At 40.5% G+C, this 26910-nt stretch overlaps 1 protein-coding gene and 1 pseudogene across 3 annotated transcripts in view; both read right to left on the bottom strand.

Annotated features, from left to right (window-relative positions):
• CA5B (carbonic anhydrase 5B) overlaps positions 1–26910 on the bottom strand; it is a 52129-nt gene that overhangs the window by 2667 nt on the left and 22552 nt on the right. For all 3 annotated transcript variants that reach the window (XM_049643491.1, XM_049643492.1, XM_049643490.1), the window contains 5 exons: positions 17212–17409; positions 7869–7987; positions 6730–6825; positions 5585–5647; positions 4520–4675 (listed from right to left, as the gene is read on the bottom strand). In XM_049643491.1, coding sequence (XP_049499448.1) covers positions 4520–4675; positions 5585–5647; positions 6730–6825; positions 7869–7987; positions 17212–17409 — 632 coding nt within the window. The remainder of the gene's footprint in view (positions 1–4519; positions 4676–5584; positions 5648–6729; positions 6826–7868; positions 7988–17211; positions 17410–26910) is intronic.
• On the bottom strand, positions 7997–17289 carry LOC125931503 (serine/arginine-rich splicing factor 11-like; annotated as a pseudogene).

The raw sequence follows: 26910 nt of genomic DNA, 5'->3' as shown, positions 1-26910 counted from the left end.
TGGGATCCAAAGACTGGGGGTCAAAGGCCCTGCCCCCCACACATTAGCCGTTTGCCAAGGACAAGTTTTCATCTTTGATTCCAGGAACCTCATCTTTAAATGGGCAAAATAACTAGCCTACAGAATACTATAGCGAAGGCCTGATGTATACAGTAACAGTGCCAAAAATGTTTCATTTTTTCAAAATGTAACTGTATCATTAATGTAAACAATGTCTTCTTCATTGCTCACTGTACCTGGGCATTGCAGGGGAAGGCAATGCATATGGATGTCTTCTTGTTTTTACATTTTTTTAAAGTTTATTTATTTTTGAGAGACAGACAGAGAGCGAGCAGGGGAGGGGCAGAGAGAGGGAGAGAGAGAATCCCAAGCAGGCTCTGTGCTATCAGCACAGAGCCTGATGTGGAGCTCGAACTCACGAACCATGAGATCATGACCTGAGCTGAAACTAAGAGTTGTATGCTCAACCGACTGAGCCACCCAGGTGCCCGTAGTATGGATGTCTTCTTAACAGGCAGTGGGATGCCCCCAGCCAGCACTGTCCAATAGAACTTTCTGTAATGACGGAAATGTCCTCTGCGTGATTCATTATCATAACCACTAGCCACATATGGCTACCGAGTGCTTGAAATGTGGCTAGTGTAACTAAGGAACTGGATTATTTACTTACTTATTTATTTATTGAAAGTTTATTCATTTATTTTTTAGGAATCTCTACACCCAACGTGGGGCTCAAACTCACGATCCCAAGATCAAGAGTCACATACTCTAATGACTGAGCCAGCCGGGTACCTTGGAACTGAATGTTTAATTTTTATTTTAATGTGTTTATATTTCAATGTAAATGGCCATGTGCAGCTAGTGGCTCATGGACTGGACAATGCAGCTCAGTACAAAGAGGAGCAACCCCAAGTCAAAAGCTTGTTCTCTAATATGGCGATAGCATCATTCGCCCCCCTGGCTTTCCGAGCCACCTTATTATGGAACACCGGACTTCAAGCCCACTGTAAAATCTTTTCACAACATTTCTCCTCAGTCAGTCAGGCACGCTGCAGCTATGGAGAGGACAGCCTGGGGCACAGTAGGCAAGCATGTGAAGATGTGTTTCAATCAAAGACTTCAGGCCAAGTAGAGCTGCGGAGGCAGGATTGTGACCAGGGGCGAGTGGCAAACATAGGGACCGTATTTGCAAATTACGCATATACCCTCAGAAATTAAGAATGTGTCCAAGTACTTAAGATTTATTTTTATTCAACTAATTGCAAAAGATTAGAAATCGCTCAAGTATCATTAAGTTACATTAGCTCTATAAAATGGACTAGTACATAGCCATTAAAAGTGATATTGAAGACGTTTATTACCGATAAAATGTTTCACATATCACTGAGTAAAAAGAGGAACCAAATGGTATGTACAGAATGATTCCATTTGGTGAAGAAAATTATGTATATTTATATAGATAAAAGACTAAAAGGATTTATGTGTATGTGTATAGATATACAACCAGAAAGATTTACCCAAACAATGACTAACACTGATTATAGGTGACTAGGATTATAGATGACAGCTAACGTTTTTTTTCTTACTGAATTTTCTGTGTAGAGATTTCATTTGAAAACTCCTCACATGGGCCACTGACTCTCTGATTTATTTATTTTACTGACTTATTTTTCAGTGTTAGGTTGATTTTTGACGTTTATTTATTTTTGAGAGAGAGAGAGAGGGAGAGAGAGAGAAGGAGAGAGAGAATGAGTGGCGGAGGGGCAGAGAGAGAGGGAGACACAGAATCAGAAGCAGGTTCCAGGCTCTGAGCTGTCAGCACAGAGCGCGACACGGGGCTTGAACCCACGAACCATGAGATCATGGCCTGAGCTGAAGTTGGACACTGAACCAGGGAAGCCAGCCAGGCGCCCCAGTGTTAGGTCAATTTTTAAATGTGAAGGATAAACGCAGACTAAACATATAGGTCACCAAGCCCAGGCTTATGAACAGGTAAGCTCTATGTTTTGTCATTTGTTTTTGGTGGCTTTTATCAGACAGATTTAAAAAAATTATGTGGTCTAATTTACTAGTTGGTTTCTTTAGGACTTCTGGTTTTGATATATAGTGAAAAAAGCTTCCTCCATTTGGAGGTATAAAAAGATTTTCCTACGCTTGTCCTAGCAGTGTTTTTAACATTTAATATATGTGGAATATATTCTTGCATAAGGTCTGCATGGTGGATCTAATTTTTCTCCCCCAAATGCCTGCCCAGTTGTCCTTGCATTAGCATTTACTGAAGAATCTTATCTTTTCTCCCCAGTGAGATGAGATGCTACCTTTATCACAAACTAAATTCTCATATGTACTTAGACATATTTCTGAACTTACCGCTTTCTTCCCTCCAGTGATCTCTTTATTTGTGTGCCAGTACCATACTATTTAATTATTGTGACTTTATAAGTTTGTAGATCTAATCATCTCTCATTTTCTCTCTCAGAATTTTCCCTGGCTATTTATGCTTGTTCGTTTTGCCACATGATTTTAGAAGTAGCACATCTATCTAAAAATCCTACTGGCATAGTGAATGGACCACATCAAATTTCTGGAGAATAAACAGTGGATAATAACGAGTCAGGGAGAATTGACACCTAAAGATATCTTTATGGTATCTTCTGATTCAATAACATGGTATACATTTTATGAATTCTTCTTTTGTGTCCTTCAGGGATATTTTAAGTTTACTTGTTAAATTTTCGTAAGCTTATTCCAAGGCATTTTATACTTTTGTTTTCATTATAAATAGGGTTCATTCTTCCATTATAACTTTATATCATTGCATCCTTTAACTGATTGTGATTTATATATAGTGATATATATATTTATATGTGCTTTAAATGTATTGATTTCTAGGGGCACCTGGGTGGCACAGTTGGTTAAACATCCAACTCTTGGTCTCGGCTCAGGTCATGATCTCACAGTTTGTGAGTTCGAGCCCTACACTGGGCTCTGTGCTGATGGCATGGAGCCTGATTTGGATTCTGTCTCTCCTTCTCTCTGCCCCTCCCCAGCTTGTGTGCGCGTGTTGTCTCTCAAATAAGTTAAAAGAACTTAAAAAATCAATGTATTGATTTCTACAAATTAATGTTATACTCCACTAATTACTAAACTACCTTATTTTTAAAGTAGTTTTTATTGTTTCTCTAATTCATTTTCTCTTTTCTGGTCTAATTGTATTGGCTACTTCCAGAACAACTTCCAAAGTGTATATGGTAACAATTCTTTCCATAGTAAACATACTGTTTACTTTTGAAGTGAGAGCCATGTCTTTTTTGCAAGTTAGGGAAATCTCCATTCATTTCTATTTTATTTAAAAATTTAAAAAACTGAATAGTACATTTTGCTAATGCCTTTTAACAGTATATGGAAATGATTACATGATTTCTCTATTAAGAGTCACTGACATGATGAAGTATGTTAATATCATTCCTAATAACGAACCATCCTTGCTTTACTAGAATATATACTACTTGGTCAAAATGTGTATGTTTCTTCTAATGTACTGCTAGCTTCTGTTTTTCATGTATTACTTTTGCTTCCTTTAAAACATATTCTTCAGAGAGATCAATCTTTAGTTTACTTTTAATTTTTAAAAATATTTAATGGGTGTTGGTATCAGTTATCTTGGCTTCATAAAAAAGATTTTGGAAGCCTTTGCTCCTATAAAAATGCTTTATAATTAATAAAAATCCCATAAAGCAAGCATATACAAGTACTATTATAGTTTAAATTATGAATTAAACAGGATTTTGTGCATTGAATTTAGTAATTAGTGGCAAGTAATTACCACTTAAACTTACTTTTTAAAAAGAAAATAAACTCCAAGTTCAAAACAACTGACTTAAAATTAATGGACAGACACTGTTGGATTCTGTCTTTATCCTGAGGTTCCAGAGCAAAATTTCCTTAAGGATTTTTTTTTAAGTTTATTTATTTATTTTGAGAGAAAGTGCATGTAAGTGGGAAGGGACAGAGAGAGAGGGAGAGAGAAAGAATCCCAAGCAGGCTCTGCACTGTTACTGCAGAGCCAGATGTGGGGCTTGAACTCATGAACAGTGAGATCATCACCTGAGCCAAAATTAAGAGTTGGACACTCAATCGACTGAGCCACCCAGGCGCCCCTCCTTAAGGATTTTAAAGGGTTGTGAGCACACCCATCTCCAGTCTTCATTCTTCCCTTTAAAAGGGCCTTGTTTATATAGAGTCATATTTATATATAAAATACACAATACATAAGACATATGTCATTGCCAAATATGGAAGTAAAAAGCTTATGTGTCCTAAATTTTAACTGTTCTCTCTAGTTGGTTTGAAGAATTCCCCAATTTATATCCAAATTTTGAGATAAGATGTTAGCGCATTTTAATAAAAATGTAGAAGCATTACAAGATGTTCAAAACCGATGCCAAAGTTTGAGCCCAGCCTTGTGTTAAAGGGGCAGACTAGCATGTCCTCATACAGAAAGGTGGAAAGAACATACCTGATCATGATCAACCTCTACAGGCTGCTTCTTAATGATCCAGGTGACAGACTCGGAGAGGGGCGGGGTAGTCAGGGACCCCGAGTAGGTCCAGTAATCTGGGCAGGCGGGCATCAGGCAGGAAGGATCAAATGACCCAAATTCCACAAGGGTGTCCTGGCAAAGAGAAGGGGTCACCGAGTCATCATTTTGTGATGAAAACCACTCAGAAATCGGATGATGAGGCAATGATTCGAGGGGAATCTGGGGACCAGCAGTGGTCTAGAGTATCTCTGGGCACCTTTGGACAGAATCACACCCGCACACTGCTCCTGTAATTAACTATGTATTTCTGATCATCCTCCATGGGAACACCGCCAAAAGCACTTTCCCCCTCCATTGTCGTGAGTTTACTGCAGGTGCCAGTCTCCTCTGAACTCTTCGGGAGGCGGGAGGGTCAGGTGGTAGCTGGTGCATGAACAAGGAGGCTTGTCTTTCTCAAGAGAAACGAACAGAATTCTCCTTTCTAAAACACAACGGAAAGTAGAGGGAGCCAGGCTCCTGCATCAAAAGGGGAGAAAGAGACAGGCAAGGAAAAAGAGGGAGAGTGAGAGGGAGGGAGAGGGAAAGAGGCAGTGGGGAGGGACTGAGGTGGGGAGAAGAGGGGGAGACAGGGAAGAGGAGGACTTCCAGGGAACAGCCCCTTTGGGATCCTCAAGAGGCAACAGTTAATCCTGGGGCCTGGACAGAGGCGTCCATGCGGATGGGCCGGACGGAAACGGGTAACTGTTCTTCACAGCTAGCCAAGCCAAGTGTCCGTCCCACTCTTCCCTGCTCCCCGCCTGCGGGATGGGAGGTCTAGCCAAGAGGGCTGGTCTGAGTGTTCCCACGGGGACTTCGAAGACGCAGGTGTGCAGGTGTCGGAGCAGAGGAGGGGACGGCACCGTGTTCCCGAGTGCCGAGCGCTCAGTGGCATGGCGGCAGAACCAAGGCAGTGGCGAGTTGTCTTCCAGGGCGCCTTGTCAGTGTCTCCACTCGTAGATTAAACATAAAATGTATTTCAAGTGATTTAGGGGGGGAAATTACCTTATGCCTGATTGATGGCAAAGTATCCACCAATTTCTGCAGCTCTTTGTGATGTTTTCCTAGCTAAAGAAGAAGCAATGAGAAAATATTAAAAACAATTGACACTTCACTTTTGAAATCAGAACAGAATATGAATTAAAATTAGCCACCTGGTGATCACATATAAACAAACCAATCACACTAAACTACACTTAAACGGGCAATTTAGGTTGCTCTAAACGTCACTGAATCAAATTAGACACAAGACAAATGAGCAGGCTGTTTGCTGATAGGGTCAGTGTGCCTACGGGGAAAGGTGCCCCAGCTCCATTTAAATATCAGTTCGTTGGGCGCCTGGGTGCCTCAGTTGGTTAAGCAGCCAACTCTTGATTTCTGCTGAGGTCATGATCTCAGGGTCCTGGGATCCAGCCCCTTGTCAGGTTCCATGCAGAGCATGGAGATTGCTTAAGATTCTCTCTTTCCCTCTGTCCCTCTCCCCTACTTACATGCTCTCTCTCTCTCTCTCTCTCTCTCTCTCTCTCTCTCAAATAAATAATAAACACCAGTTCTTACATTGAAATTTTAATTAATTAAAATGAAAAACCATACCATGGTCAAAGTAGCCACATTTCAAGAGCTCATTTGCCATATGTGGCTTGTTATTCTTGTTACTCTATTGGACTGGACATTTTTGTTTTCAGAGAGAGTGTGTGTGGCAGGGGCAGAGGGAGAGAGAGAGGGAGAGGGAGAGGGAGAGGGAGAGGGAGAGAATCTTAAGCAGGGTCCATGCTCAGCTACTTGGCACACAGCCCGACAGGGGGCTTGATCTCATGACCATGAGATCATGACCTGAGCCACAATCAAGAGTTGGACGCTTAACTGACTGAGCCGCCCAGGCGCCCCTGGACTGTGCATTTTAATATCATTTGAAATATATTCATAGCAATCTCTTCTTTTAACCATTGTTCATTTTCTTTTTTTTTCCCTGAAATTGAAGTAGAGTTGACATACAATTTTACATTAGTTTCGGGTGTACAACATATTGATTCCACAAGTCAATTATGGTTTTTTTTTTTATCCCAATATACTTAGATCTTAATATGACAATGTTATATCTTTTTACCCCACAATACAACACATCATGTAAAGTGGTAAGACTTTTTTACCTTTAAAAATACTCCTATCACAGCCAAACCATTTTCTTCCAGTGCTGCATCCTCAAAGTTTTCAAATTTGACTGCATTCCAATGTACCAAGTGCAGCTAAAACAGCATTAAAAGATGGTTTGATACATGAGCATATAGGATTGCTCCAAAACAGACAGCCTTATTCAACACATAATATTTTAATGTTTCCTTGCCCAAAATAAAGCCACTGAGAAAAGCATACACCAATCTGGTGCAAAATGAGATAGAAATAAATAACAGGAAGAAATGTATGCAGGAACAGCAATTAACATTACTTCTGAATAGAGGGATTTATTTGGAGAAAAATAAAAGAAAACAAATACAGCAAAGTGGGTAACATTTCAGGGAGGAAGCAAACTTTGTCCATTCCCATGCTGTTTTGGATATGAAACCATCATATCCAAAATCAACTTGCATCTAAAGGAGAGATGTTTATATTGAGAGAAATAGATTCTCTGTATGGGAATTAGACAAGAGTTGAAGATAAATTTCTTTGAGGGATAACCACTTAAAATGTGCTTCTTTTCACGGTAACATTTAAAACCAAATTAAGGAGAAATTGTAAGAATAAATTGTGTTTCCTTATGCGGTCCCTGTACTTCCCTACAAATTATTTCTTGTCCATCATTTGCCAATGCATCATCACCCAGTCTCCCAAGTAAGACCCTCAAGGTCACTGTTAACTTGCTCCTCTCCTCTCCTGAAGTGGACCGTGCCTCCAAGTCCTGTTGCTTTTATTTCAGAAATGCTTGTTAAATCTTGCTCTTTTTCTGTTTCTATTGTCACAGGCTTTATTTAGGCTCCTCCCAATTCTCACTTGGATTAATTTAATCTGGTGGCCCTGCATTGTTGCCTGGCTTATAACTTCAGGCTATAATTTGAGCCTAGCTTGGAATTCTGGAAGGATTCCGTTTTAGGATCTTAAGTTTCATTTCTGCTCGATTATGTGAGATGAGGGCACATATCATTTTTACATGTATAAACTGGGAATAATCAAATATGCCCGAGAGAGCTATTTAGCATTTATAGGAATCATTGGATTTTCCCTGATAATTTCTTAGAAATTCAGCATTATCCCCACTTCACGGCTGTTGCTGTTCCCAAGCTGCTCAACATACCTCTGCCGGGTAACATTTGCTGTCCACAGTGTGCTCGGAGCCCCAAGCATCAATGGCCCCCCAGTGAAAATGGAATTGCTTCAGTCGGTAGTTGTGTTCCAGGGGTCCTCCCTCGATCACTGAAATGGCACATCCAACAATTCAGGGCACAGTTTTTCATACCATGGAGGAATGCAGGGGAAAGGCCGACTCTTTGGAGGGACCTTCTATGTGAACTGTCTTAAATGGGGCACACTGTATTAGATACACGTGTATATAAACTTGATTTCCACACAGTCAGTACAGGTATAAGGGCAAGACTTGCACTCTGAAAGACACTGAGAATTAACACACTCCAAGCTCTGTACAACCATTAAAGGCCAATTCTTGACTTATTTTTATATTCTATATTTACTGTGCCCACTTCTTTTTTTACAGGAACATGAAATAAGGGTTTTATTAACAAAGTCTTATAAAACAATTTCAGAAACTGTACATCAACATGACACAGACTATAGCCTACTTTAGTTTTTTCTGCACAAAAGTGAACCTTGAAACTCCTGTAACTAAGAAAACCGTTGCCTAACTACTTTGCATTTAACCTGGAATCACTGTGTGCATAAGATTACTACTGCAGTACCAGTAACACAAATTGATAGGTTTTATACTGGACGTCACATAAAAAGTACATTATCAAGTAGACTTGTCTTGGGACTCCTGGGTGGTTCAGTCGGTTAAGCGTCTGACTCTTCACTTTGGCTCAGGTCATGATCACAGGCTTTCTTGGGATTGAGCCCTGCATCAGGCTCTGTGCTGACAGTGTGGAGCCTGCTTGTGATCCTCTCTCTCCCTTTCTCTTTGCCCCTCCCCTGCTCATGTGCATGCACACTTCTCTCTCAAAATAATAAACATTTATTTAAAAGTAGATTTGTCTTGGGGCGCCTGGGTAGCTCAGTCAGTAAGCGTCCGACTTCAGCTCAGGTCATGATCAGGTTTGTGAGTTCGAGCCCTGCATCGGGCTCTGTGCTGACAGCTCAGAGCCTGGAGCCTGCTTCGGATTCCGTGTCTCCCTCTCTCTCTGCTCCTCCCCCACTCATACTCTGTCTCTCTCTCAAAAATAAATAAACATTAAAAGTAGATTTGTCTTATTTTAAAGTATATGAAAGTCAATTTAAAATGCCCTACCCCCTTTTCCCAACACTGAGATTAAAACAAACTAATAAAAGAGTGGAAAATTGAAAACCAGGACAAGAGATAACTTTCTTTAACAGATGGGCTCAGGATAGGCAGAAGCCTTCACTGATGTAGATGTGGAATAAATTATTTCAGGGAAAAAAATTCCCAAACACCTTATGAAAAAAGTATACAACTCTACTTCAAAATACGTTATTTGCTCACTACCAAAGACAATTTCATTTCAAATCTTGTTTCTGTAATTAAAGCCTAGTCAGTCATCAGAAAAGGTTAGTTTAGATAGAACCTTTCAAAGTTAAACAAAAGCCACAAAAATTTAGCTACAAGCCTTAAAGGGTGATTTATTTCAAATTTTCATTTTCAGATGTAATTATAAGAATGTTGGGGCGCCTGGGTGGCTCAGTCAGTCGAGTGTCTGAGTTCAGCTCAGGTCATGATCTCACAGTTCATGAGTTCAAGCCCCGTGTCAGGCTCTGTGCTGACAGCTTGGAGCCTGGAGCCTGCTTCAGTCCCCTTCCCTGCTCATGCTGTGACTCTCTCTCAAAAATAAATAAACATTAACAAAAAAATTTTTAAAAAGAATGTTAATTTGTCATGTCAACAGATAAGACCATAAGTAGATCCATCATGTTGGAGGGTTTTAATGACATTTACGATATTCCTGCCACAATTAACATGCAATCAGTGCATTCCCTACATAGCTGCATTATAGCAATGAATCAAATTCTAGAAATACTATAAGTGAACTTACTTAATAAAGGAGATCATACAACATAAACTATCCATGGGTGCTGTGATGTATGCAGCTTTTCGTTTTTGTTTTAAAGCAGCACCAAAATACTTTTAAAACTGCTTGACAGATTTCACCATGTCAAGATTGGTTACTCCCGGGGGCGCCTGGGTGGCTCAGTCGGTTGAGCGTCCGACTTCGGCTCAGGTTATGATCTCGCAGTCTGTGAGTTCGAGCCCCATGTTGGGCTCTGTGCTGACAGCTCAGAGCCTGGAGCCTGCTTTGGATTCTGTGTCTCCTTCTCTCTCTGCCCCTCCCCCGCTCATGCACACACACACACACACTCTCTCTCTCTCTCTCTCTCTCTCTCTCTCTCTCTCTGTCAGAAATAAATAAACATTGAAAAAAAAATTTTAAAGAATTGGTTACTCCTGTATCATTTTCTAAATGGTTTTGGATGTAAATAACTAGTATCAATATCAGAAGCTTTGTATCCATTTATAACTCAGAACTGTAAACATCTAGGTTTGGTAGGAACAAAAACAGCATTAAGAAATCACACGAAGGAATGACATTCATGCATGTATACAGCTGGATTCCCATGGTGGCAATATTCAGTCACTCATAAACATGTCTTCTCCATGATGATCATTCCCATTCACTTTGGATTCTTTTAGTGAATCACCAGTTCCCTTTTCCACAAAACATCCTTTTGTTTTAGGGGAACTTGGTTCTGTTGGTTTCTTCTCTTTTTTCTCTTTCTTACTGTCATTCCCTTGTTCCTCTTCATTATTAATTTTACATCTTTATCACTCTCTGATTTCGTTTTCTGATTCTTTTCCTTATCTCCACTTTTCTTCTTCTTGCTTGTTGGTCATTCTCTTTCATCTCTGCTTCTTTCTTTACCTTTCTTCTCCTTTTTATATCTCCTAGGGGATATAACTAGACATTTTTCTTTTAGGTGACCTAGGCTTTGTAGGAGATCTTGTGCCACGCCTACTTCATTGGGGTTGTCTGTCTCTGCTTGCATTTCTGGAATCTTTGGCTGTGCTATAACTTTTTGGTGGTGTTTTGGAACACTCCTTTTCTTTGTCTTCTTTCTTTTTGCCCTGGTTTTTCATGTACTCCTTGACCTTCTACCTCTCTCTCTGAAATGAGATCTTCTCTGTCTTGGACGTTTGGATCATCCCCTATTCCTTGACTTAGAATGTGATCTCCTTCTCGATCTGCTTCCTGACTGCCTGTGCCTAGAAGATGAGGGCGTTCGCCTCCTCCTAGAACATGCTCTTGACCTTGAGTTACTGCGCCTACTTTTTAAATGTGCAGTAAAATGCAAATTTCTCTTAGCATATTTATCCAACCCAATCTCATAAAACTGAAGTATGGGGACAAAAGATATTCTTTCTTTTTTATGCACTGATACTTTTTTTAAAGTAAACTCTACACCCAATGTGGGAGCCAAACTCATGACCCTGAGATCAAGAGTCATGTGCTGTACCATGTGCCATCATGTGCCAGCCAGGTGCCTCTTGCATTTCAATTTTGGAAGATACTACTGTTTGTTTTCCCCTTCCATTGAAATAAAATGGGAAATTTGCAAGTGAAAACTTATCACCCATGTCCCTTTGGACAGAGTGAACGATGTGAGTCATCCACACTGTACCACTGTCCTTACCACGTTGGATAATAAATACCTTTTGTTTGGCTAGTGTTTTCTGAACTAGTGAAATAATACTTTAAATGCAAAATATCCAGATAAAACAAGATTTTAAAATCATCTTTCCTCAGACTTTGGGTTGTACTGATTTTTTTTCTTGAGTTTCCTAACACATATTAATTAGTTCCTCATTTCTTCCATCTAATCCAACCCTGGAGATGTCTGTTCATGGTTAAACCAATATAAGAGCATAAAACCCATCTATCTCAACTACCTTAGTGATCTTTAGAGTTTACTGCATCATTAGTTGAATTTTATGTGCAATTACAACAATCCCAGGACTAAATACGTCGGATATGTCATGCAGTGGTCTGCTATGTATCTTATTGCCTTTTGAAAATACTTTACATAATTTCTTCCTCTAAAAAAAATGTTTTGAAAGAGGTGAGCAAAGACACCAATGACCACTTTTCTTCAAGGGGCAGGGGAGGTACAGAGACTAATACCACCTGATTCACTAAAATAACAGGAGGATGGTACTAAAGCATACTGAAATAAAAATAAAATATTTTCCAAAACCTTGCTTTTCTATGCCAGCTCCATATTGTGAGCTTGACTTTGGCAAAATTCAATCTAATCTGTTGAATGAAATTGAAGTCCTCGTCCCATGTTAAGTGACCAAGGCAGAAGGGAAGGCTAGCTTTTCTCTCCTATCTCCAGAAAAACACTGGCAACATATTCTGGAAACTTACTGTGTGTCTCCTCCAAAGATAATGAGCAAGGCAGAGAGGAGCTGTTACTAGTGGGTGGCTGCAGGGGGAAGGGGGCAGAACTGGTCTTCAGGTGTGTTTTGATTCACCCACACAATGCTAAATACATCTTAAAGTTCATTGCCGACATTTAAAGCTAGACAATTTCCCATAAAACTCCGCATTTCAAACTGGAGAATGAGAAGCCCTGCCCATGTTGGGCACATGCTCCCACCAGGCAACAACAGGCTAGATGGGAGAAACGGCCACCACCTTTTGACAGTCCTGCCAGTTTCTCAGTCGCCATCACTGCCATTTGTCTCAGATTCTCCCAGCCTGGCTCATGCTCATTACTTCTATGGCACTATAGGCACCTCTACATTTGTGATCCCTGGGAGAGAAGTGAGATGCCCAGGCATCTGATTTGGGCATTTCTAACTAGAAAAATCGTGAAGTCTCTACATGCACTGGGTACTAGATCCACATAAATTGTACATAGGGGAGAAGTGAGACAAGGAGGTATTCTCCTATATAATGGGGCTGAGGGCATGCACTTTACAGGAAAGGGACCTCAGTTTGAATTCATTGGCTTTGTGCCATTGGCCATGTATCCTGGCAGTTTCTAAGAAGACTCCCAATGAACCCTATCTCTTGGTATTCACACCCTTGTGTGATGCCCTCTCCTGAGTGTGAGCTGGACCTTGTGACTTGCTTCTAAGGGTAAAAGTCATGTGATATGAGTTTTCAGATTAGGTTACAAAAAGATGCTGGTTGTCATCTTGCTTGCTCTCTCTGACGAAGCCAGCTGCCATGTTGTGAGCTGCCCTACAGAGAGGCCCACTGGGCAAGGAAAAGGGAGTGGCCTCTCGCCAACAGCCAGCAAAGAAACCAAGGCCCTGAGAGAAACTGAATTCTGCCAACAGCCACGTGAGTGAATTTGGATGAGGATTCTTCGCCAGAGGAGTCTTGAGATGAAACCCCAACCACAGCTGACACCTCCATCACAGCCCAGCGCGAGACCCAGAGCAAGAGTACGCAGGTAAGCTGCACCCACATTACCCCTCTCTGGGCAAGGTCTGCAGAACTGGCTGTGTATCAGCTTCTGCCTACCTCAGGCCTCACTTGGCTGCCATTTCCTTCTTGCACTTACACACAGTAGTACCAAACACAAGCATTGCACTGCCTTGAACCTCCCCCTCCACGCAGACGGCCCAGGTGTCACCCCCTCCAGGAAGCCTTCTCCCACCGGACCCCACCTGAACACTTCCCTCGCAGCGCTCGGCACTCTGCATTAGCGCTGTCTGTTCATGGGTCTGTCTCCCCACCACAGTATTAGCTCCTTAAAGGTGGCAACCATCCCTTCTTCCTCTTTCCATTCTGAGCACCTGGCACAGTGTGTGGCACTTAGAAGATTCTCAATGAAACCAGGAACTAAAGAAATAGACTGCAAAGTATCTGTTGGGTTTGTTAATTGAAACATCCCTGGTAACCTCAGCAAGAGCGAAGAAAAAGGTGGGGTCGGGTGGGGCAGATGTGTGGACGACAGAGGGAAGTACAGTCAGCAAGAAACAGGCAGAAGGGAAACAGAAGATTGCAAATTAGAAAGCAGAGTGGTCATAAGATATATGGAATAACTGGGGTGATGGAAATGTTCTCAAATTGGATGGTCCTAACGGATACACCACTCTGTAGGTTTGCTACAAATCATTACATTGTTTTCTCCCAAAAAGCAAATGTAAGACCAAAATTAGGAAGGAGAACTCTTCAAATGTCTGGGAAACATTCTTCCTGGGTTTACCAGTGATACCCCAGAAAAGTGTAAAGTGACACAAGATGGGGCAGGAAGCACCCTTTGGGGAGCAACAGGACCCATCTCTTCCTCTCTTTGAGGCCTAGTGACCTAGCTGATGAGAGTACTTTCATGGGAGGTGAAATTAGAGATCATCCATGGACCTCAGCCCAGGCATAATTTAGTGCCACTCCCCATGGCATTTTGCATCCCTCACATGCACTGTGTCCTATTCAGGGGAGCCAAACAACAAAACAGTACCCAGCAAAGGGCAGTGCTATGAGATGCTCACATACCTTCTCTTATTATCCTTTTAATTTCTGTAAGGTTGGTGGTGATGTCCCTCTTTCATTCCTGATTTCAGTAATTTGAGTCTTCTCTTATTTGTTTTCTCGCTCCACCTAGCTAAAGGTTTATCAGTTTTGTTGATCTTTCTGGAGAACCAACTTTTGACTTCATTGGTTTCTGCTCTGTTCTTTGTGTTTGTTTTGGGTTTAGTTTGCTCTTCTCCTTCTAGCTCCTTAAGGTGGGAAGCTAGATTATTGATTTGAGAAATTTCTTCTTCTCCAATAAAGGCATTTTCATCTCTAATTTCCCTCTAAGCACTACTTTTGCTACATCCCATAAGGTTTGGTATGGTTTCTTTTTGTCACATGCCTTCCTCAAACCCTTTCTTTGCACACCTTATCCCAAGTTCTTTGTAAAGCACACTGTAGCAGCATTTCCTAGTTGTTTTTTTTTTTAATTTATAGACATTGATATTTATTAGCTCCTTTCCTTTCTACAATTAGAATTGGTTCTTGCCTTTCTTCATTTCTAGGAAGTCTTTGCTGTCTTTTACTTTTTCTTTATTTTTTATGTTCATTCACTCTTTCCTCCTCTTTGAATGCTATTAATTATTTTGCAACAGCATGGAGAAATAGCAATGAAGAATAAGCAGGAAATAGGAGGCAGTCACTGAAATGTGGAAAAAGAGAGAGAGAGAAAGTTAGATACTTATCAAAGATTAATGGTATTTTAAAGAGAATGATTATTAAAGCATAATTTTAAAAAGGGTTACCTATTTTGGTCCTTCCTAACAAAATAAGTGGAAAATTAGCAACCTCTCTACAATTTTTCTGGATATTTTATAAAAATAGTGCGACACTGACACACCTAGGGAAGGTAACATCGAGGAATAATCAGTTTAGTGAGTTGTGCTTGGAGGTATCTAAGGAGTTATTATGAGGAAAATGCAGGTCATTTGTATTCCATCTGAGATTGCCCTAGCAAATGGGTGGATAAGAATTCGTGAATCTATTGTTAAAAAGGGGGAAAAAATGACTAAAAAATGAAACAGAAAGCTATTTGCCTCGAATGATCTTGAGATTAACTCACTTGGTTAGAAACCTATTAAACAACTTCCCACAATTTCCAACTCAGTGAAGGAAACCTATATTGGAAACAGTCTCTAGACCGTCAAGGTCATTAGAAAGCTGACCAACATTTAGGATCCTCAGAAGAAAAAGAAGGTTGCCAAGGACCTAGACAAAATTGAGACTTGAGAGGGTTGCTGTGCATCCAGAGTGTATGTAGGAGAGTTGGTATTTACAGACTGGGTCTGCCCATTGGTGTAGTCGGCAGGAGTAATGCTAGAACTCCTGAGACAAGTAAAGCTCATTGTCATGCAAGATAGCTATCTGGAATATAGGAATTTAGGTTGCTGTTTTGAAGATTTCTGGAATCCTTATATACAATGTAACACTACAGTATTCCAGTGATATAGCTTCCGGTTGAGACAGGAGCACACTATAGGGTTTTGGAAAAGTTAGGAAAGATACTAATGAATCTGGGAGGAAAAGGAGTAATTTCTTCTCAGTTTGAGAAATGTAAGCAAGATGCTCAGGTTTGGGGGGCCACGTCATACCACAGAGGAGAAAGGAAAAAAATGGGGAACATAGAAACACCTAAGCTCTTAAAGACAGGCCTGAGCACTTGGTGGATCACAGCAGAGAAGTACATCAAAGGGAAGAGAGCCAGAGAGAGAGAATTCCCATTGGAGGAGCAGTCTCTTTGCTGTTGGGCCAGAGAGCCATGTCTAAGTTTCAGAGCAACCCTAGGAAAATGCATAGAGAACCAAGATACAGTTGGGAATTCTAGAGCGAGGATAGATACAGGACTAAACGCTTCCATTTATGCTTTAGGTTACATTTTGTACTTGATTCATTAACACGTTCATGGGCTTATTTCCTCATATTCATAAGAGAAAACTAATTTCCTAAAGGGTTTCTCAATCTCGGCTCTATTGATATTAGGGGCTGAATAACTCTTTGCGAATGTTGTCCTGCATACTGTAGGCTCTTCAGCTGTTTTCCTGGCCTTGACCCACAAGACAACAGGTGCACCCCACCCTCCCAAGTGTGACAACTTAAAATGCCTACGCATGTTGCCAAGTGTCCCCAGCCCCTAGGGAGGAAGGGGTGATAAAATTGCCACTGGTTGATAACCACAAAGAGAGACTATTTCAAATAATAATTATTTCAGATGAAGACTATTTGGTACCATCAAATTTGATTTGAAAAGGAAAAGAAAAAGAGAAAAGAAACCTACATAGAATTAATCACATTCTGTGTTCAATAGATACTAAAAGTTTTAGATAAACTTTGAAATCATTCAGATTAGTTTATATCTGGGTAGGTTCAAAACCAGAGAAGATTCAAAAGCAATATAATATCTGGTTTTGAAAATCTCCTTTAAATTGTGTTTCTTCTAAATCAACAAAATTAACAGAATATGAGTTTTCATTTTATAATATAGAACTGGTTGTTAAGATTATAACCTCACGCACACATGAATATGCTTTTTTGCCCCATTTCAAAGGTACTGCAATCTGATCAGTTAAATCTGATTAAATAGTATTACTCTTAAAGGTAAAAGTGTCTTGTAAAGTCAGCAAGCAGAGAAAATCAGTACGTATTCAATACACACAAAATAAATTTCAGGCAAAGCTTTAATTTCACAACCTATCTTCTGTCTATACATAGAGATACACATACTTATTAATAAAAGTACTACCTATACTAGTAGAAGAAAATGTTCATAAAAACTCGAAGGGATTTTTTTCATACATTGAAAAAGCTGAGTGCAAGGAGTCCCATGCCACCACTCATACAGGTCCATGGTCCCAAGGAGGCAGTGTGGTGTGGCCTGTGCTCACATCAAACTGTCCCTTTAACTCCAGACAAGACCACCAGTCTGACCCTCACCGGATTTATCTGTAGAATCTTCAAATTCCACGAGGAAGGAGTACCCGTTATTCCAGACGTGGAGGCAGGTGGTCGGGTCGTAAGAGATGGTGAGCGGTTTTAAGCCAGGATCATACACACTGTCCCTCCACCGGATGTTGATGGGCGACTGGCACTCGCCCGCCGGGACCAGGTCCACGCTCTCCCAGAGCGGGTGCACTAGGAGAAAAAGCACAGCGGGGCCATCATCAAGACGTCTGCTATGTGGGATCACACACGAGGCAATTCGAGTTGTGGGGAGTGTGTCCAGGCCCATGGAGTCTACCTCTTAGGAATTAGCCACCTGGGGGCTAAACGGACTGATTAAGGCAGAGGACAAAGGCAGCTCAGAGAGCACCTTGCACGGGCACAGACGTCTGCTGCTTTGTCAGACACAAGCGGCTCAGTCCACCCTCTGATTTCACCCGAACCAAGTGCCACCCGCTCTTGTGGTAACAGTAAGACGCGTGCAGATTAGCACCGTGTGGAAGGAGGGTACCTTCAAATGAGCTGTTTTTCTTTATTGATAATTTTCTGAGCCCCACTTACCAAACCAAGTTTACATACAAATACAAATCAATGAAATTTCCAATAATGAATTATTTCCAACAAAGGAAATGTGGGAAGAAGAGGAAGAATTTTTGGAAAGCAAATGTTGAACCAAGCACTGTAAGTTTTTGATCGCTTGGCTGGTTGAAATAAACACTTTCGTGGCATGCACCTGTAACTTAACTTGCAGTTTTGAAGACCTCTGGATTATTTACACAATGCAATATTACAGTCTTCCAACTGAGATGGGGGAGACAGTCTTGGGTTTTAGAAAAACTAACACAAATGCCAAAGAATCTGGGGAAAAGAAGAGTACTTTCTTCTAAATTTGAGACATGTGAGTAAGATGTTCAGGGTTTGGGGGCCATATTATACCAAGGAGAAGAAAAAACAAAAACAGGGGACACAGAGACACCTACATCTTTAAGGACAGACTTGAACACTTCCTGAATCACAGCAGAGAAGTGTGTCAGAGGGAAGAGAAGCAGAGAGATGAATCCCTTTGGTGGGATTATATGGTCCTATATAAGTGTGTATGCTGAGTTCATCTCCTATATAAGCAAACTGTGAGGATTAGGCAACCATCCTACAAAACCCGGGTGGAATATTGGTACTGCTAAGGTCCCTCGAGTTCTGTCACATACATAGCTATGGACATTATATATTAAAGTGTCCATGCACAGTTTGTTCCCCACAGACACAATATAGCACTGACGATGATTTTTCTACAAAGAGCCAAGCACCAGGTCTTTGTGCTAAATTCCTGATAAATCTCAGCAGACTTCCTGTAACATGGACAGAGCAGCTGCTGAGACATCCATGCATGATGTGATAGAACCCATGTGCATGATACAGCGTGCTCCAGTTCTCTGCCCTTTAGTAGCACCACGGACACAGAAGAACCAAGAGCAGCAGGACAACCAGAAGAAATATGAGTTGAGATAAATCATTACCAACAATGCTCTGTACCTCACTCCACCTCTAAGAAAGAGTCTAAGGATTTGAGAAAGTGATGAGGTAGCTGTGACTTAGTCAATCTCCTGTGTGTATGATGGGGTCCCTTGACACTCCACTTTTCATAAAATAAAACAAAACCAAACAGAAACTTACCACTGTTTACTCTTTAAAAATTTTCTTTTTAATGTTTATTTATTTTTGAGACAGAGAGAGACACAGCATGAACAGGGGAGGGTCAGAGAGAGAGGGAGACACAGAATCCGAAGCAGGCCCCAGGCTCTGAGCTGTCAGCACAGAGCCCGACGTGGGGCTCAAACTCACAGACCGTGAGATCATGACCTGAGCCGAAGTCGAAGTCGGATGCCTAACCGACTGAGCCACACAGGCGCCCCTACCACTGTTTACTCTTACAGAGAAGGCATCTCTTTCTGAGCTAGCTGCCCCAAAGCTAGAAATTCAAGATCTTAGCCTTGTTATTTTTGGAAAAAGAGCCCCAGCAGTATAGACAAAGCTCTTCAGACAGTTACTAGAATAGCGATTCTCAATGAAGGGAGCAATTCTGCTCCCAGGGGACATTTGGTAATGTCTGCAGATATTTTTGGTTGTCGCAACTAGAGTTAGGTGCTACTGACATCTAGTGGGTAGAGGCCAGGCATGCAGCTAAACATCCTAAAATTCCTAGGACAGGCACCCACAAGAAAGAATCGTCTGGCCCCAATTACCAATAATACAAAACTTGACAAGTATTTGTCTCGGGCTGAAAGATAGAGGCAAACTCAAACTATCCTCTTTTTTGTTTTCTTTTTTCATATAGCTCAGTACTCCCATCCCTAGAGAAATCTGAACCCAGGGTTTTTGTTTTTTTCCCTTAGTGTAAAAGAACTGGTGGAGAACGAGAATTTATTTTAGAAAAGAATGACAACTTTCTGTTTCATAAATCCTAAGTGAAAAATACATATGAATTGTTACAATACAGTCACAATCTGATTACAATGCAAATTCCTTGCAGACAGGAGCCATATCTTCCTCCTCTGTTTGTTCCCCTATAGTGCCTTATTGAATATATGTCCTTTCATTTTCATATTGATTATCCATCTGCCATTTCTGGAATAAAAAGGTCTATTTCATTACCTGTGTAATATTTTTTAAACTTCTAGAATCCCCTAGAAAAGCCCTGATTCGGTTTGATTATTTTTTGTTCTGATTTTAAAACTTTTAATTCCAATTTAGTTAACATACAGTGTTATATTAGTTTCAGGTATACAATATAGTGATTCAACAATTCCATATATCAACCTGTGCTCATCCTTAAACCCTATCACCTGTTGCACCCATCACCCCCCACCCAACTCCCCTCTGGTAACCATCAGTTTGTTCTCTATAGTTTAAGAGTCTGTTTCTTGGTTTCTCTCTCTCTCTCTCCTTTTTTTCCCCTTTGCTTGTTTGCTTTGTTTCTAAATTCCACATATGAGTAAAATCATATGGTATTTCTCTTCCTCTGACTTACTTCACTTAACATTATACTCTCTAGCTCCATCCATGTCCTTGTAAATGTCAAGATTTCATTCATTTTTATCACTGAATAATACTGCATTGTATATGTGTGTATGTGTGTGTATATATGTATGTGTATATATACCTTTTCTTACCCATTCATCTGTCGATGGACACTTGGGCTGCTTCTGTAATTTGGCTATTGCAAATAATGCTACAATAAACGTAGTGGTGCATGTATCCCTTTGAATTAGTGTTTTTGTATTTTGGGGGTACATACCCAGTAGTGCAGTTGCTGGGAACTAAGGGGTAGGTTCCTTAACATTTTGAGGCATCTCCATATTGTTTTCCACAATGGCAGCACCAGTTTTGCATTGCTACCAACAGTGGAAGAGGGTTCTTTTTTCTCCACATACTCGCCAACACTTGTTGTTTCTTGTCTCTTTAGTGATTTTTGTCTCTTTCTTGTTTCTTTAGTGATTTTAGCCATTCTGAAAGGCGTGAAGTGATATATCATTGTGGTGTTGATTTTCATTTTCCTGACGATTAGTAATGCTGAGCATCTTTTCATGCGTCTGTTGGCCATCTGTATGTCTTCTTTGGAGAAATGTCTGTTCATGTCTTTGGCCCATTTTTAAATTGGATAATTTGGGTTTTTTGTTTTGTTTTGAGTTGTATAGGTTCCTTATATATTTTGGAAACTAACCCTTTATCAGATATGTAATTTGCAAATATCTTCTCTCATTCAGTAGTTTTGCTTTTTAGTTTTGTTGATCATTCCCTTTGCTGTGCAGATGCTTTTTATTTTGATATAGTTCCAATAGTTTATTTTTGCTTCTGTTTCCCTTGCCTCAGGAGACATACCTAGAAAAATGTTGCTATGGCTGATGTCAGAGACGTTACTGCCTGTGCTCTCTTCTGGGATTTTTATGGGTTCAGGTCTCACATTTAGGCCCTTAATCCATTTTTTACTTTATTTTGTGTATGAACTGTGGTCCAGTTTGATTCTTTTGTATGTAGTTGTCCAGTTTTCCCAGAACCATTTGTTGAAGAGACTTTTTCCCACTGCGTATTCTTGCCTGCCTTGTCAAAGATTAATTGACCATATAATCATGGGTTTATTTCTGGGTTTTCTGTTGTGTTACATTGATCTATATGTCTATTTTTGTGCCAGTACCATACTGTTTTGATTTCTACAGCTTTGTAATATAATTTGAAGTCTCGAATTGTGATACCTCCAGTTTTGTTCTTCTTTTTCAAAATTGCTTTGGCTATTTGGAGTCTTTTGTGGTTCCATATAAATTTTAGGATTTTTTGTTCTAGTTCTGTGGAAAATGTTGTTGGAATTTTGATAGGGATTGCATTAAATGTGTAGATTCCTTTGGGTAGTATAGACATTTAAAAAATATTTATTCTCCCAATCCGTGAGCATGGAACGTCTTTCCATTTCTTTGTGTCATCTTCAATTTCTTTCATCCATGTTTTATAGTTTTCAGAATACAGGTCTTTCACCTCTTTGGTTAGGTTTATCCCTGGGTATCTTATTTTTGGTGCAACTGTAAATAGGATCAATTCCTTGATTTCTCTTTCTTCTGTTTTGATATTAGTGTATAGAAATGCAACAGAGTTCTGTACATTGATTTTGTATCCTGTGACTTTACTGAATTGATCTATCAGTTCTAGTAGTTTTTTTGATGGAGTCTTTCCAGTTTCTGTATGTAGTACCATGTCATCTACAAATAGTGAAAGTTTTACTTCTTCCTTCCAGATTTGGATCCTTTTCATTTATTTATTTTGTTGTTGTCTCATTAGTGTGGCCTGGACTTCCAGTACTATGTTGAATAAAAGTGGTGAGAGTAGACATCTGTGTCTTGCTCCTGACCTTTAGGGGAAAGCTCTCAGGTTTGCCCCATTGAGTATGATGTTCACTGTGAGTTATTCATACATGGCCTTTATTATGTTGAGGTATGTTCTCTCTAAACCTACTTTGTTGAGGGCTTTGATCATGAATGAATATTTTACTTTGTCAAATGCTTTTTCTGCATCTATTGAAATGATCATATAGTTCTTATTATTTCTGTTATTGATGTGATGTATCACGTTGATTGATACTTCAATATTGAACCACCCTTGTATCCTGGGAATAAGTCCCATTTCATCATGGTGAATGGTTTTTTTTAACGGATTCTATTTGCTAGTATTTTGTTGAGGATTTTTGCATCTTTGGTCATCAGAGATATTGGCCCATAGTTCCTTTTTTTGTGGTGTCTTTATCTGCTTTGCATCAGGCTGTTTACTGGCTTCATAGAATGATTTTGGAAGTTTTCCTTCTATTTTTTGGAATAGTTTGAGAAGAATAGGTATTAACTCTTTAATTTTTTTTTTTAATTTACTCTTTAAATGTTTTAAATTTTGCCTGTGAAGCCATCTGGTCCTGGACTTTTGTTTGCTGGAAGTCTTGATTACAGATCCAGTCTCTTTGCTGGTAATTGGTCTGTTCAAGCTGATTCAATTGTAGGATGCCTGGCACCAAGAGACTCTGCAGGACCTTCCCCTCTGAGATACTCAGACTGTGGCCCAGGAGTTGAGAATTCACATTCTTCAAAACCAATTCGTGAGGGTCTCCTGTAAAGACCAGGCAAGAAGGGGACTAACAAGCAGATCCCCAAGACGATCCCTCCTTTCACCCTGACTCGTCCCCCACCCCATTCAGGAAATGACCAGAATCTATTCTCACCCATGCAAACACCAGCCCCCAAATCCCAGACCTATTCCTTCATTGCTCTTTTATGGCCTTGATGCTTCTGTCAATTTATGTCCTTCGATTCACGAGGTCAGCTTCTGGAAGATTTTTGACCCCCACTCCCACCCCAAACCTCCTCCTCTGGAACCCAAACCATCCCCCCACCAGGGGCCCTTGTCTACTGTGGCCTTAGGGAAGACAACTTTTGCCAACGGTTTGATCTGCTAAAAATAATTCACATTTTGTTCTCCTCTCCCATCCTCTTCCTCCATGTTAACAAAATACAGAATGAAACAATATCTTGGTAGTTGCTCATACTTTCCCCCCAAATAGGAAGACGATTACGTGTTCTAACAGTGCCTTCATTTTCAGGTTATTCTTGTATGAAGAAAATGAAATAAACAGAAACCGTGATTTTATCAACCATGGTTTCAGTGAGTAGAGGTACACCGTCATCATGAAGGAGTCACTAATCTATTGCTGACAAGCATCAACATCTCTTTAGATTCCATGGAGAAAATGTGCTCGGTTTTAGTTCTTATTAATAGGACTAGTCCCGGCTTTGATTTCTTTTGTGCCTGTACCACCCTATGTGTCCAGCCTCAGGAGTGTCCCTCTTTCAACTCCTGAAACACAGGAAGCACGTTCCTGCCTTGGCCCCTCAGTTCCTGCTCCTCCCTCTCCTCAGAAAACACTTTCCCCTCACTCAGCTCCCATCATCTGTAAGTCTTGGGCTTTACCGTCAACTCCTCAGTAAAATGTTCTCTGGCTACTCTTATAATATGATCTTCTTATTTTTTGATCATAACACTCTGATTTTTTTTCTTTCAAAAGATTTATTCCACTGGTATAATTATTATTGTATTTATATGAAGGGTAGCAGAATATGCCATTGTAGGGAAGGACAAATAAGTTTTACTCTACCCTTCGAGGTCCTTAGCTGAGACACCCTCCCCCCACTGTAATAAAAATATAGATTAGTAGGAGAAAAATTTTTAATTATCTATTTCCTGACTGGAGACCCACAGAGGTATGAGACTCCAATGGCAGTCAGGCAATTGAGGCTTAAATAACAGGGGAGATAAGGAAAGGTGCAGAGGCCCAAGGCTTCAAAGCGGAGGAAGGCAATTCACAGGAAGGTGAGAAGAGAAAATGCAGGGGAAGCCAAGTTTGCCCTTCCAAGCAGGTAAGTCTCTCTAAAGAAAAAGCTGTCTCTGGTAATAACTCTCCTCCTGGTCCAGCCCCCCCCTTTTAATGTAAATTTCCCTGATGAAAGGATAACTTCTACTCTCCTTTCAGTGCTTCTCCTGTATCTGCAGTTTCTCAAAATAATCAGCTCAAAGTAATCCTTATGCCAAAGAGGCATATTTTGAGGTGGTGAAGGGTAGCAAGATACACCATCCCATATGCCTCTTTGGCACAAGGATTATTTTGAGCTGATTCTTCTGGCAACAGCCAACACAGGAGAAGCTCTGAAAACTGAGTAGAAATTACTCTTGGTGTAAGGGAAATCTCCATTTATAAGGGAAATCTCCCTGTGCATGGGTGTCTCCCTCTCTGTACCAGGAGAGAAGGATGACTATACATCACCAGGAGCTCTCATCAACAGGAAAAGGCTAGACTTAAATCCACCTAACAACCATGCCCTTGTTCACTGTGCTTTGTTTGGTAACCTCCCATAACTGCCCCCCTCAACATCTTTTGTCTTTAGCTGAAGATGGTATTTAAGGTGATGGCTGCGGCCATCTCTGGGAGCTTCTCAGTCTTCCTAGGTCTCTCCCATGTGTCCAGGAGGTGTACAGGTTACTAAACTTGTGTTTGTTTTTCTCTTGTTAACCTGTCTTTTATTATGGGTGGTCTCGGCCAAGAACTCAGAAAGATGGAAGGAAAATGATTTGTTCTCCCCTACACACATACACGTAATTATCTGCCTCTCCCACTGCTCCACAGTCTACAGCTGAGCTGGCTTTCAATCACTGCTTGTGCACTGAATGTACAAGATAAAGAGCATCCTTGAGAAGGTTCCAGTCCCCTTTTCTGTTTATTCCTAGTACCCTACTGATCACCACATTACTTTTTCATTAAGGATCTTTCAGGTTTATCTCTTCCGTGCCTGGCCCATGACCAGCAGCCCAGTTCAGGCCCCTACACCCCAGACTTCATACCATGCTCCTTGATTTCTTTTCCTGCTCTCTCATTCCCCTTTACTCCATCTTCCCAAACTTTGGTTTTGACATTAGCTCCCACCAGGTTGACCTTTCCTTCTTTTGAACTCACATCATGTTGACTCTAGCCCTTTTCACATCCAACCATTGCTCGTGCAGTGTGCATTTGCTTTATCTGCTCACGGGGCCCGTGTCAAGGCCTCAGTGTTAGGGCCTGTGTCCTAGACTTCTTCTACAGCCTCCAGGCTGAACTTGGTACCAGGCACAAAGGAGGCACTTAATGCTTATTTTATTGATAGAGAAAACCAAACAAGTTGATACCAAGGCTCTCTACCCTTACCTCACTCACACCAATAGTCTCTCCAACCAGGCAAGCAGGTTTACGCCAGTAAACCTCCTTTGTCCTACTGGAGGTGTCTCACGATGTTGTGGGAGACTGGAAACACCATTTTCACCATATGACCCTTACTGCCTGTGAAATGAAGGTCTTTGCTCTCTTAGACTGATTTTGGGAGTGAACTTCTGGATCACAGGGACAGATCACCTGTGCCCTCTTTGGACGCATCTTGCATTTTCGGTTAACCATTAAGGCTTATTGGTTTCCGTTGCTATTAATAGATCCCACTCATCAATGGCCAGACAATGGAACCTTTAAGTTAGCTATATTTAAAAGAAAAATATTCTTTATAGAGAGCTCTCACTTGTCTTACTAGTAAAAATCACAGAAATTAGACTTAAGAATTTTCCTTTCTATGTAAGATTTATAGGGAGCACTCAAGGCCTAATCTCCAGGCTTAAAGTATGCAGGTAGCCATGTGAATCCTGAAAGCTAGGAAGTGAATTTAAAAAAAGCACCTGAAACTACCAACAAGGCTGGCTTTGATTCTACCTTCCAAGGATTGCTAATCGGGCCCTGTCAGCTTCAGGCATTCCAATGAAATGTCCTTTGCAGGTGTTTCCTAACCCCCTACTACAAAAGAATTCATGTCTTCTGGACAGCAGCAAGATGTTTTAAATTATAAAGCCCTTTTAGCTCCACTTTGAAAAGATCCAACTAAATGTAGCGATAAAAAGAATGACTACACAAACCCCCTTCACAGGAAACAGGACCAAAAATTTCTCCTAGGCCCTCTTACAAATGATCTGTAAAAAGCATTATTCAGGGATTAATAGAAGCCCGTGTTGAATTATGTACCCAGAAAGAAGGGTTAAAATGCTTTCTTAAATGTGAGAATGTTAAGATGCTTTATACAGACTTTATACAGAGAAAAATCTTTTCATTCCTATTTTAGTTAAAAACCTCCCTAATTTAGTTAAAAGGACAGGTCAGTCTTTTGATATTCGGGCTGTAATCTAGTTCTTTGAGGAATTAAAAACAACTCTTGGTCTTATAAGTCTCTACAAACCCAGAAATGCAACTCTAGAAGCCAGTCAAAGCCCACCTATCTTTACCAATCCCCAAACCTCACCTATTCCTCTCAAAGTATTTGTGGATATCATGAAAGATCAGGATATTAAAACAGTGTCCTGTACTTTTTTTTTTTAAAAAGGTAAATTTTAAATCACAATTATCCTGAAACTCGGAAAAAACACATGTTTTTGCATTCATCCTGTCCCTTGAAATCATACATCTTACATCTTTAAAATGTAAACACATCCCACAATTGCCTGAGACTGAAGAAATAAAAGGGAAAAAGAGGTTTTTTAAAAATACAAACTTCTAGGGGCACCTGGGTGGCTCAGTCGGTTAAGTGGCCAACTTCAGCTCAGGTC

This window comes from Panthera uncia, chromosome X, assembly GCF_023721935.1.
Source record: "Panthera uncia isolate 11264 chromosome X, Puncia_PCG_1.0, whole genome shotgun sequence".
NCBI classification, from domain to species: Eukaryota; Metazoa; Chordata; class Mammalia; order Carnivora; family Felidae; genus Panthera; species Panthera uncia.
The sequence above is the reverse complement of the archived record's forward strand: the minus strand, read 5'-3'. Positions and strand labels throughout refer to the sequence as shown.